Genomic DNA, 12,450 nt, shown 5'->3' on the forward strand with positions numbered 1-12,450 from the left:
ACTCAGAGAAAATCTCCCTGTGTTCCTCGGCTGCTAGCAAGTTCACAATGGGTCAGAAAGATTATGGAAGCTCATCAGTGAAGCTTTTAGAATAACAAGCCTTTCATCACTGTGTTTTGTAGACTGTTGGACTAAGAATAAGCACAACAGATATGAAATTAAGACCAATTCAAACAAGATAATTAAGTTATCACACAAGTCATGAGTTCCTATTAGATGCTTTCCATTGAGTCATGGAGAATGTTCTAGGAAGGATGAGATTTAAAGGGAAATGGACTCAGTAAAATGCTGAATCAACCTGATGAGGTAGGTTACACCAAGAATAATTTCTAGGGCTAGAAAGGTATCTTCAGTGTAGTACTGTTCCCTTTGAATACGACCAATTGTCAGATATGAACAGATATTTTTTTTTATGTTTTTTGAAAGAAGTCTCTTATAGGCTCACCAAAATATAAAAAATGGAGTAAAAACAGTAATACTGTGAAATATTAATAAATCCATAATAAAAGTTTTATACCATATATACTTTTTTAAAAAGTAATTTCATCTTGTGATGACAAAGCTGAATTTTCAGCAGCCATTACTCAGGTCTTTAGTGTCACATGATCCTTCAGAAATAACTGTAAGATGCTTATTTGCATAATTGCATAATCTTATTTGCGTTTTTGTAATCAATGTCATGCTGGTTAATATTTTTTTGGAAAGTATTATTTGATAAATAGGACTTTTAAAAAAGAACAGTATTGATTTACAACAGAAATCTTTTATAACATAATTACATTAACAGACACTTTTGTTCTATTTAATAAGTATTGATTTCTTTAAAAAAAAAAAACACTTTTGAACAATAGTGTGTGTGTGTGTGTGTGTGTGTGTGTGTGTGTAAACAAAATACATATACGTTATATACATAGACCTAATTAAAACATTTTGATAATATCTTCAAATGAGTGATTTGCAATTTTTTGCTAACGATAAATTGCCAATATTGCTAATCCATTGTGATCAAAGTAAATAAGTAATCTATTTATGGAAATTTAAATTATTATACAAAGTGAATGAACACAAAAACTGGTTCCATCACAGAAACTTTACATTTTATTGATAACAATGTACAGTACAAAACATCCACCTTAACTTAAATTAGGCCAAATTTCATCCAGTCTGACTCGGAGGCTTCTGAATTAAAGCATGGGTTCTCATTAAGACCATGAGTTCCCTTTAGCACTCAGAACACTTCCCTGACTCTAAGCAAACACATTTATGAGTGTCAAATGTCAAAATATTGGCAAGAGTAAAATCCGATGAGCTTACTGATGCCTAAGGTCAGGTCTTTAGGTCACTGAGCTGCTCCTCACTTTGGATTCTGTATCTTGGCCTTCCTAAACACGACAGTCTCTGTTAGAGGAGGACTTCTTTAACTTCACGCATATTCCACAGTGACATTCTACAGACCTCATGTTTTGTGCATCTGTCCTGGTCTGAATATTTGTCTGTTTGGAGTCCACAAGGCATCAATTTATCTTGCTGCAAGCTACATTATGGCCAAGAATACGGCACATCAATTCAGTTGCACTGGGAAAATCCCACTTTCCCTCCCTCCCCCCATCTACATATCCAGGAGAAATCTGGTGATTGGTGGGCAGGGGCGATTGTTGTGTATTTGGGACTAGTCTGCCCACCTGCCCGTCCCAGTATTGTGGTGTTTTTTAACGCTGTTCTTAGGTGTGTGAGAGCCTGCCTATCTCTGAGCAGTGACGTCCCTCTTCTGTCACACCTCCAGGGGGTTCTGGGGCCCCTCGGCCCCCTGCTGAGGATCTGGCTGGAGCCTGCAGATGGGCTTGTTGCACATGGGGCAAACACTGCGAATTTCCAGCCACTTCACCAGACACCTAAGCAGGAGACAAAGTGAAAAGAGGAGAGATGGGTTTGTTATGCATCAGCTATCTATAGACTCAAGTGCTTTATGGTCACGTCACAAGATGACAGGCTGAAACTGCAGGATGTTTTTGAATACCGAAAAATCGGACAGGTGTTATTCAAGGCAAATACTCATATTTAAGTTGCAGTGCCTTGACAGCTTAATTTGTGGTTCTTGTTTTAGTGCCTCTAACAATATTCTGCGTGTCAGGAATCGACATGCTTGAATGTTTTTAATGGAAATGTGTTGTTTCAATCGATGTTTACAGCTTCCTTATCTTTTATTTTTATAAAAGTATACAGAATAAAGAAACATAATGAGAAATGAGACAAGATGGTAAAAGATCTTACTTTTTGTGAAACGCATGAGAACAAGGGCAAACCCCCAGTTCATCCCGGCTCCGAAACTCTTCCAAGCAAACTGCACAGGTCTGCTGCAGAGTAAAAGAAAAAGAATTGATAAATTAATGTATTCATTTAATTATTAATTTAAACAATTGTGATAGCTCCAAGCATTGTTGATACAATAATGTAGATAGTTAGCTAAAAATCTAAACTCTTACTATAAATAAATAAAATATGCTGCAGAATTTTCAAGCTGCTTTTTTTATAAGGAATGTGAGAGTTAATGGATGGTCCTGTTTTACGTTTATTAAATAAGGGAGGGGAATCAGCATGGATATTCAGCCTAAATAGTTTTGTGTTCTACAGAAGAAAGTCATACAGGTTTGAAATGACATGAGGTTGAGTAAATTATAGAAATGTCAGAGTTTTATGTTTGAGTGAACTATATACATAGTATAGTTTTAGCAGTTTCTTACTCCAAGAAGACTCAGTTTTTTCCCTGGACCTTTTAGAATGACCTGTAAGAAGAAAATATTATATTAATAATATTATACATAATGAGTATATGCATGTGCATGTATGTATCTATGTATGTGTGTGTATATATATATATATATATATATATATATATATATATATATATATATATATATATGTATATATGTATATATATATGTGTGTGTGTGTGTGTGTGTACGGGGTGTGTGTGTGTGTGTATAATATAATAAATTACCTCATTATATCCATATTGTTCTTGTGTGCTCTGTCGCCTCAATCTGTGAAATATAAAAACGGAGCATTACATACATTTAAAAATCTGTTTTCCACCTTTTTTCACTACACCATTTTGATTAACTGTACTTGCATTGTATTAATGCATTCAGCTTTACTACGTTTTTCCCCCTTTGTTTTAAATGTCATTTTTATTTCACTGTTTTTCCTTTTTCATAATTTGAAATGGACTTTTATGATATTTTTCCTTACTTTCTTTATAATGCCTATGGAAAGAACTATAAATGACCATTGTCTATGAAATAAAATGCTACATTTATACAGTTGCTATGTGATGCTTAACACAGCTGTTTATCTTCATTTTGTGTAAATATCCATAGCACTTTCATTGTAACTGCTATATAGTTTGAGATACCTGAACAGGTAGCAACAGAAGATCATGCTCAACATGAAGATGAAGAGGCCTATCCCAAGAATGATGACATAGACATTGAGAGGAAGACGACCGCTGATGTCTGTGGTCATTTTGCAGAACTTTTCTGTAATCTGTTAATCTGAGTCACATAGGCATGCTGCAAGAGAACAAACAAAAGCATGATTTTTGTCAATAGTGTTTGTTAGTGTTTATGGTGAGAGTCAGGAGAGCTCAAGACTGCTTAGGATTTCTTTTTTTGCTCATCCTTTTTTTTATCAGTAAAATGGATGCAGAACTGAAATGGAATAAAAGCATATATGTTATTTATTACTCATACATCATGAATCTGTTATTTGAGTGGGTTGCATATTTCTTTTTGTCAGACCCTTGAAAGACAACACACATCACTGTGATTCTCATGTGTACACTTCTCAGTGTCCCCTGCATGCATATTGCATACTGTGAGCCTGTGGACTGTCCTCGTGTTTCTCAACTCCATGTAACACTGCTCTCATTGTTGGACCTCGCTGAGCAGCATGAACTTTTCACTGTAATACATCTTTTAAAACTGAAAAACAAGAGATGTAACAGTGGTGTTGGATGATGTGTTCAACAGATAAGTGCAATAGCTTATGCTTTAAAGTTTAGTTTTTTTTTTTATTATATATTGCAATGTAATCTTTAAATCACAGCAAAATACGGCTGTTGATGTGCATATTAACTGAATTTTAACAGAATTTTCATGCAGTGTTTTCCAAGAAAATTTATGTAACCATACTATATCTTTGTCTTGGTTGTGATGGAAAAAAACCTGCCATGTTGTGTTTTTATTTAACTAGCTATCTCGCTAGCTGTTTATTTACTTGATCAAGACTTGTGGAAGTCCTCCAAAAGTTGTTGTTAAGTCTATCATGTTGACTTTCGGGTTCAAGCTATTTCATCACAAATTGGAGAATTTCCAGAGCCGTGAACATTATTTAGAAAAACAATGGTTTAACCTTAGGCAATACAAGTAAATAGCAACACAAAACCATGATGTAACAAGGCTTTTAGTATCTGGGAGTAAAACGGTCATCTTTCAATCCAAGATGAGTTAGTTGCCTCTATAATTTGTTAGAAAAAATATTGCTCAGTTCTCTGACAAACTATAAATGTTTTCTGTAGCATGATGTTCAGTATTTTCAGACTGCCATAGACCCAAACACTGTTAGCATAAAGAATAGACATCAACACTTCATTACACTGTGCCTGCCGATTGAAACGAAAGCAGACAAGAAACGCTCCACACACACACACACACACACACACACACACACCTGTTTGTTTTTGTGAAAAGTGGGGACATCCCATAGGCGTAATGGTTTTTATACTGTACAAACTGTATATTCTATGGCCCTACACTTACTCTACCCCTAAACCTAACCCTCACAGGAAACTGCATTTTTACTTTCTCAAAAAAAACTAATTCTTTATGATTTATAAGCGTTTTGAAAAATGGGGACATGGGTTATGTCCTCATAAGCCACCCTCTCCTTGTAATACCTGTGTCATACCCATGTCATTATACAGAGTTGTGTCCTTATATGTCCAAAAACAAGAGCACACACACACACACACACACACACACACACACACACACACACACACACACACAGACAACATAATAAAAAGAAGGCTGTTGTTATGCTATATATTCTCTTCAGTATGCTTTAATAAATTAAAACTGTATTCATTCAGTGTAAAAAAGATGTCAGTGCTCTTTTTTTGTAAATGGAGTTAATGAAAATACACTAAGATTTAGCTTAGAATATCAATCAGCTACAACTGAAAACTGAAAAAATGGTGCTTGAGGGCCACTTGTTCCTAATGGAGTGACAATGTATTAAATAAACATGTTAACAATGATTTAAACAGTATTTAGTGTTTTTAATTTTAAGCCTTTTAAATGCAAGTAATATATTTCGTTTCTTATTATTCAACCGTTAAATCATGAATTTTCTTACTGTATACAGATTTAGATTTTTAAAAGAAAGAGCAAGAGAGTGTTTGGCAACGAGAGTGAAGCCTGGCCAATGGTCTGTGCAGAAAGACAAACATTAGTGGTGCACCCTTTCTGCCATAAAGCCACCATCTGGTCTTTCTGTGAGGGGTTGAGGGGGAGGCAAGAAATGTGAAGGCCTCACCAATCCAGGCAGGAAGCACCATTTGGGGGGAAACAATAATAAGTGACCTCAGGGTCGAACGCTGCCAAACAACCACACAATATTTTGTCTCACACAATAGATACAGACACATGTCTGTCTCTCTAAGCTGCGCACAAGTTCAGGTCTCGGAAGAGAGTGTGCCATCAGGAGAAAGGTTAAAAGGCTTGGGTTTTCAGGTGAAGGAGGGGGTGGAAGTAATATAAGGAGGATTTTAGTTAAACATTGATAGGAAGCCAGTGGGAGGGTCAGGGGCTCTGTGAATAACACATGGTTATGGAGCTGTCCAGATTATGTAGCCATTAGAAATGAAGGGAAGAGGAGGAGGGGGTTATGATTCATACTCACCGTTACGCCACTGGATTGGTGCTAGATTGCTCCGCTATACCAAATAATCCAGTAACTTGTGTCCAAAGAGACAGTGTTGAAACCTGGCCAAAGGAGTGGGTTGATCCCCTCACTCAAAACCAGAGGAATAATACAAGTTTTACACTCCCAAAACTCCCACCACAAAAACCTGGCTATGAATCTTCAGCGCCTCTGGTTAACACATTACGATCACCCACCAGCTCCTCACTGGCGTTTGGAGGAAGGCATGGGAGATTTTGTTTTCTTTGTGTTGAAACATTTACAAAGCCAAGTCAGTCATTGTTGAAACCTGTGTCAACACGGGAACAAATATCAACACCTACTTCTTGGTATCTACAATGTTTTGTTCAACCACAGGCAAGTTAAAAGAACACCATGCGCTCTTTTTTTTCCAGCGTCATGATCCAAACCAAGTGGCAGCACAGAATCTTTGACATCGACCATGGATCACCATTTACCCCCGCTTGACGTGAAGTTGTTGTCACTGGCTTTTTTCATTTGTTTTTTTACCTCTCTGTACAGTCACGATAACAAAACAGTGAGAGAGACAATGCACATTACAAAGGGTCACAGATTTCATAGTCTATCTTCAAAACATTGTCGCAAGGCTCACCCCTTCTCGTCGTCAGCCACTTTCCACTAGTCTTCCTGTTCAAGATTATCACCCTCACGTTACAATCAAGCGTTTTCCCCAGTAACAAAGGAAGAGGAAGAGCGGTGGCACACAGCCGTCAGAGCGAGAGCTTGTGAATGCAGCCCATTCAAAGCTGGGTCTTCCTCACACCATCTGGTCTGGCTTCTGCGCTGCAAAGACACAAAGGATAAAAGGCATTTTCCAGACAAAGTGATGAGATTCCTGTGCGTTTCCTGTTGCCTTTTCCGGCAGCCCTGCCTCCACGTAATGGTGCCGATGACTTCTCTCCTGCTCAGTTTGTAAACAGATCTCTGCTCATGTGATTCGCTGTCTGGATCACAGCTCTCCTTTCACTCGCCCCTCCTCGCTCTCCCCCTCTCCCTTTCTAGCCGGTGCTCTCTCTCTACATCCTACTTCTCTCCAGCTGAAGGCTATTAGGAGGTGACAGTGGCCAGGCCAGCAGACTCTCCCTGATGAGTCTGTGGAAGACAAGGCTGGGAGGGGAATGAGGGCTGATTCACTTTGCTTGACTGGCACTCACCAAAACAGTAAGATACTACAGAAGGAAAACAGTGAGAGTGTGACGCAAGAGGAAAAATATAGAATAGAATGGAATCTTAGGATCCTCTAAGAGCAACCCTATACTGTATTGCAAAAAAATAGAAAAGAAGCAGAAGCAGTGACGTCAGTAATTTTGTCGCTGCAAAAATGAATAAATAACAAAACATAGCTTATTACACAGGTTTATTCAAGAGATTTAGTGAGTGTTTTGAACTCATGTACAGACAGGAAATATGCAGCTGGTGATACTGGTGATTCGTGTTGCACAATATCAATGTGTTATGTAAAAGGTGCTTTTGCTAAATCTCCCTGAAGATGTCAAGTTATGCTCATTTGATAGCATTTGTGGCATAATGTTGCCTGACAAAAATGTTTGGCCTTGTTCTCTTTAATACAAAAATAGGAATTTTTACCCTTTTTCACAATTAAAGTGAAATAGGGCAAACTTTTAGATGATTTAAAAGAAATGCGAAGCTTGTTGTTTTATGAAAATACTTACATTGTTATTAATTTAAATACAAATTAACTGAATTATTTTTTTGAAATTCTTTGGTTTTGAGTATTATTTTTGTTTAGACTGGCATTGTTTATGGCAAAAAAAATTGTCAGGCCAACAAAGTTGAAAAAATGTATATTATGTTACACAGAATATCAATAAACAATTTTCAGAAAATCATGGTAACATATTGTTTACACATTGTGGTTAACTAATTTGAACTAAATTCAGCCAGGAATATTTCTAAATGAAAATAAAATCTTGTATTTTCTTCTCTTCTCTGAGTAAATTTTGCAGTCACATGAGCTTTTTGATGCACTTTTACAGAACTGAATTGGTAAATTTGCTTATAATGGACTGGATGTAAACCCAGCCACTGTGAACCAACAAATCTTTCTCAGCTTCAGTTAACTGGGCCCATGATCAAATATCATGAAATGATTTACTACACCTCATCAACAACCCCACTGAACAAAGATAAGTATTTTCCCTGAACACCAAATCAATTAGCATGTGATCAGCTCATGGCTTCTGTTAAACTGGCAATTTTATTTGAACAATGCTCTATTGATCCTCTCTTTTCCTTCCCTCTGACAACCACAAATCACTGCATGCTTGGCAATCATCTCTGCCTGGATGAATGCCCATCATTTGAAGCTGAAATTATCAAAAATCAAGCTGTTGTTCCTTCAAGCCAAGAAACACCCTTGCCAAGACCTTGTCGTTTCAATAGACAACTCGACCATCTCACCCACACAGAAAGCCAAGAACCTTGGTCTCACAATGGACAATGAGCTGTCTACTGAATCCTCCATACTAACAACAGTCATATCGTGCAGAATCCTCCTAGCAAAACGTTTGCCAGACTGTGGTATAGGCCCCAATCTGCTGTCGTATCAGCTACTGCAATGACTCCTGGCCAACCTCCCAGTGAGTGCAATCAGACCTCTGCAGCCCGGCTGATATTCAACCTTCCCCAGTAGTCCCATGTCACATCACTGCTGCGCCCCCTCCATGGCTTTCTATCCCTGCACAAATCAAGTTCAAAACACCTTTCTAGCTTTCAAGGCAGTCAAAGTTCTTGTACCCTCCCACAGTTTCAGTAAACAGTTCTTAATAGAACCATTTTTTTCTTAGTGTGATTAACATTTTAATATAACAGTTTTATTTTCACTACAAAGAACCTAATGTGCAATTAAAGTTAATGGTTCGTCATAGAACCATAGATGCCACTAAAGAACCTTTATTTTTAAGAGTGTAGGATGTATTTGTATTAGCCTGAGCAGGTTTTTTCCTCTAGTAAAAAAGTAATATATTTAAAATACATTTATTTCATACTAAGTATAGTTCAAATCTATTAACATATTTTCTTACATATCCCTCAAGATGTACTGATATAAAAATGTAATTTAACTTTATTTGGAGTAATACTTTTGCACAATGCACATTTCTTAATATTCCGCCTAAAATGTGTTTCAGTGTAAATACTGATGAGGACTGTATTATCTTTGAATAATATCATAATGACCTTTAAATGCTAGATATTTAAAGTGTACCTGAAGTATACTTGCAATAGTTCCACATTTTTACACAACCAAAATACAGTACAGTTCCTAAACTTTGGAATAGTTGGCCTGTAAAAGTGAGACTTGCTCCTAGCCAGTTTAAAGTCTGTTCTCAAATCTTATTTGTTTTCTCTGGCATTTGATTGATGTCAGTTTAAGGCTTTGATGTCAGTTTGCTCTGATTATATTTTAATGTTTTTGTATTATTTTTGATTATTTTTTGTTATTTTTGATTAATTACAATTTTTTATAATTATAATGCATGCTTTTTATGTATTGTGTTTTGTTGTACAGCACTTTGGCATAACTCTGTTGCATTAAACTTGACTTGACTTTGATAGTTCAGTGTCTTCTTTAGTTGGACTTCAGCACTACTGCACAATTAAAATGCATTAAGTACAAAATTAACTGTTCCAAGTTAGCACACTGACTATACCAGTTTAGTATGCCACAATGGTATTGCAGGGTATTTTTATTAATTAAATAAATATGTAAATGTATTTGTAGCATGAAATAAATTGTTTTTTTACTAGGGAACACTTTGTTTGTATTTGCATAGGAAGCGTTTCTTTAATTGCAGATAGCATTACAAATGCATGCTTGCCATCTGTTCATCACAATGGTTTCATATGTAATGATGCTAATGCACTTTTGTAGGTCATTCTGCATAAGAGCATCTGCTAACTCTCTTAAATGAAATAAATTACATGTCAGTAGTAGTTAATAACATCATTTGAACAGTTTTTTGCTTTGTTTTGTTATAGCAAATATGTTTGTCAGATGCACTTTATTGCTGAGAAAAGTGTAACAAGAAATCATCTTAACCTGAGAGTACATCATGTCCCTTAAAACAGATGCTAAATAGTTGTGCGTTATCAAAATATGACAATTTAAACTGCCAGATCCTCTCTACTAAACTAGAAACAGATAATATTTTCCTTAAAAAAAAGTTGCAAAAAAACTGAACACTGAATTACAGCCTTAAATGACAAATATCAACATAATACTCAAGCATGTTTTCCATGAAGAAACAACAAAAACAATAAATGAAAAACATTGATAGAAGAGAACGCACAAAATGTTTTTCATTCACCTAACAGGTGTTCTCTTTTGTTAACAAGTCCCATTTGTTTAAGCGGCTGTACACCGGAGTGTCATCGATCTCTCTGTACATGTAAACCCCAGTTATACGGTTCCACTCAGCTCTGGGAATGACGCTCTTGGCTTCCTTGCAGGCTTCTAGAAGCTGCTTCTCCTGATCTTCCAAGGCCACAAAGCCAAAGAAGTTCTTGACGCACTCAGCAGCATGGTATTTAGAATGAACTTCAGCTGTACGCTGGAATAGATCTTGTTCATTGGAACGATACTGGGTCCAGTACGCCTCCTGCTGATAGCCAAGTGTAGAGCAGCAGTGTTTCAGACAGAGGAGCAGAAAGACACAGAGGGAGATGATTCCCACCAGCAACCAGCCCAAAAGCTAGATGAAGAACAGAAAAAAGAGGAAGTTATACATTTCATACATTTAAGTAAATACCCAATTAAAATTAGAAGTGTATATGTAATTGAGGACTATAACAAGACTATATTGCAGTGATAAATACCTGGGATTCATACTTTAGCTGGCGTTCGATCACTCTTGTGTAGTTCATAAATGGAGCAGGTACATCATTACATGGAAACCGAGCCATGATCTCTGGAGTCTTTGTAGTAGGAGGGAAATGATCCAAAGTAGAGGGGTCTACAAACTCACTTAAAGCACAGACATACGCCTCTCCTCTCAGGAGGGAAATAACTGACCAAGTGATGGGGGCAACAACTGCTCTCCCCAAAATGGAGCCCAACAGAGCAAAAGCAGCAGACAGTGATAATTTCCGGCATTTTCTGGTGCGGCACTCTGACACAACGTCCCAAGTATTTCGATTTAGCATCAACCCAATGATGAAGAAAGCCAGAGCTGGTACACCAATGGCAGCCAGGCCGTACAGGTAATTCTTCTTTGGTGAACATGGACAGTTAAATGCTAAAATATTGTATGCTGTCTGACTGGCTACTGTCCCTAAACCTATCAGGCCGTTGAAGATCATGACATCTTTACTCTTGAAGAAGAGCGCAATAAATTTGAAGTTTTCTGAGATGAGTGAAGCCATCTTGTCCTGATTTTCTCAGTGTGAATTACTGCAGATTTAACAAAGTCTTTCAGAGAGTTTCCGTAAAGTAGACCTAAAACACTGACAAAGACAGGAGAGTGAAGAGTCCTCCTTTGTTATCTGACACCATCATTCAGAAAAGCAGAAACAGAATCTAAAAACTAGAGAAACGTAGATACATAAAAAATATGCATGTGTTCAAATCAGAAGATTCATGAGATTCAATTCAAAGCCCGATTTCATGCAGAAAAGCTCTGTGAACAAAGACCCTTTGGGCTAGTCTCAGCACGACACTGAGCCCAAATTAGAAACTAAAAACCATTTAGAAACGGAGAGACTTACATTCCATTGCAATGAGGTACAAATGGTCTCCCTGAACAGCCATAAAGTTGACAAATAAGTACAAACAAATGCAGACAGCAACAGAAGTCCTTAAAAGAAATGAGTTTACTTTAGGTAGCTCATGTTGTGTTGAAGTAGTCAGGTCTTTCCTGCGCTCTGTCGGTTGTGTGCATGCAGCAGTGAATCATCAGCAGGAACTTCATGGTTCCAGCCCCAGTGGAAAGTATGTGCTCTTAACTAAAACAAGCTGGGCAACTTCATGAATCAAATCACCTCCCCACATTTAGTCTTGTTAATTAGCTCCACCTAAAATTACATTGCATGTTGGAACAAAACAACAACAATAACAACAAAAAAGGAACAAAGATGAAAACAAGTTATTATTACTGGTAGTATACTAGCAACAAACATTTTTTAAACACAAAATGGCTAATCAAAAATGAACTAGACCGCAGCTGTTTTCTGGTCCTCTAGATTTTAAAATAATATAAAATATAACTTACTGCAGCTGTGGGTCAAAATATTTCTGAGTCCCTAAAGGGATATGATGGAGGAAAAAATTCAGGATGGGTGGAATTTTACACCCTGCGTCAAATTGTGCCTTTGTAAACAAATCCACGATAAAATGAAATGAACAAAGGACCAAGTTCCTAGTGATGTGGGCTTGAACTTAATGAAAAATAAAGTTCATCTACTATTTCCTAATGTATATAATTAGATTTT

General features: G+C 37.0%; 2 protein-coding genes across 7 annotated transcripts; both read right to left on the bottom strand.

Moving 5' to 3' along the window:
* Positions 1–1,075: 1,075 nt before the first annotated feature.
* On the bottom strand, positions 1,076–7,092 carry si:dkey-51a16.9 (RING finger protein 122). 4 transcript variants are annotated; one of them, XM_052573344.1, is made up of 6 exons: positions 5,962–7,092; positions 3,413–3,569; positions 2,999–3,041; positions 2,742–2,783; positions 2,272–2,354; positions 1,076–1,892 (listed from the first exon to the last, which is right to left on the bottom strand). In XM_052573344.1, exons 2-6 carry the CDS (start codon positions 3,520–3,522, stop codon positions 1,772–1,774), a joined length of 399 nt encoding a protein of 132 aa, XP_052429304.1. In that variant the 5' UTR covers positions 3,523–3,569; positions 5,962–7,092; the 3' UTR covers positions 1,076–1,771. The 4 variants fall into 4 exon arrangements, with proteins under 4 accessions (XP_052429304.1, XP_052429305.1, XP_052429303.1 ...); XM_052573345.1 differs by having other exon boundaries at positions 3,413–6,496; positions 6,596–7,091; XM_052573343.1 differs by having other exon boundaries at positions 6,596–7,090.
* A 2,862-nt stretch (positions 7,093–9,954) lies between these two features.
* On the bottom strand, positions 9,955–11,930 carry LOC127970670 (calcium homeostasis modulator protein 2-like). 3 transcript variants are annotated; one of them, XM_052573340.1, is made up of 3 exons: positions 11,837–11,930; positions 10,840–11,466; positions 9,955–10,715 (listed from the first exon to the last, which is right to left on the bottom strand). In XM_052573340.1, exons 2-3 carry the CDS (start codon positions 11,383–11,385, stop codon positions 10,332–10,334), a joined length of 930 nt encoding a protein of 309 aa, XP_052429300.1. In that variant the 5' UTR covers positions 11,386–11,466; positions 11,837–11,930; the 3' UTR covers positions 9,955–10,331. The 3 variants fall into 3 exon arrangements, with proteins under 3 accessions (XP_052429300.1, XP_052429297.1, XP_052429299.1); XM_052573337.1 differs by having other exon boundaries at positions 11,728–11,929; XM_052573339.1 differs by having other exon boundaries at positions 10,840–11,929.
* Positions 11,931–12,450: the final 520 nt, after the last annotated feature.

Source organism: Carassius gibelio, chromosome B13, assembly GCF_023724105.1.
Source record: "Carassius gibelio isolate Cgi1373 ecotype wild population from Czech Republic chromosome B13, carGib1.2-hapl.c, whole genome shotgun sequence".
NCBI lineage: Eukaryota > Metazoa > Chordata > Actinopteri > Cypriniformes > Cyprinidae > Carassius > Carassius gibelio.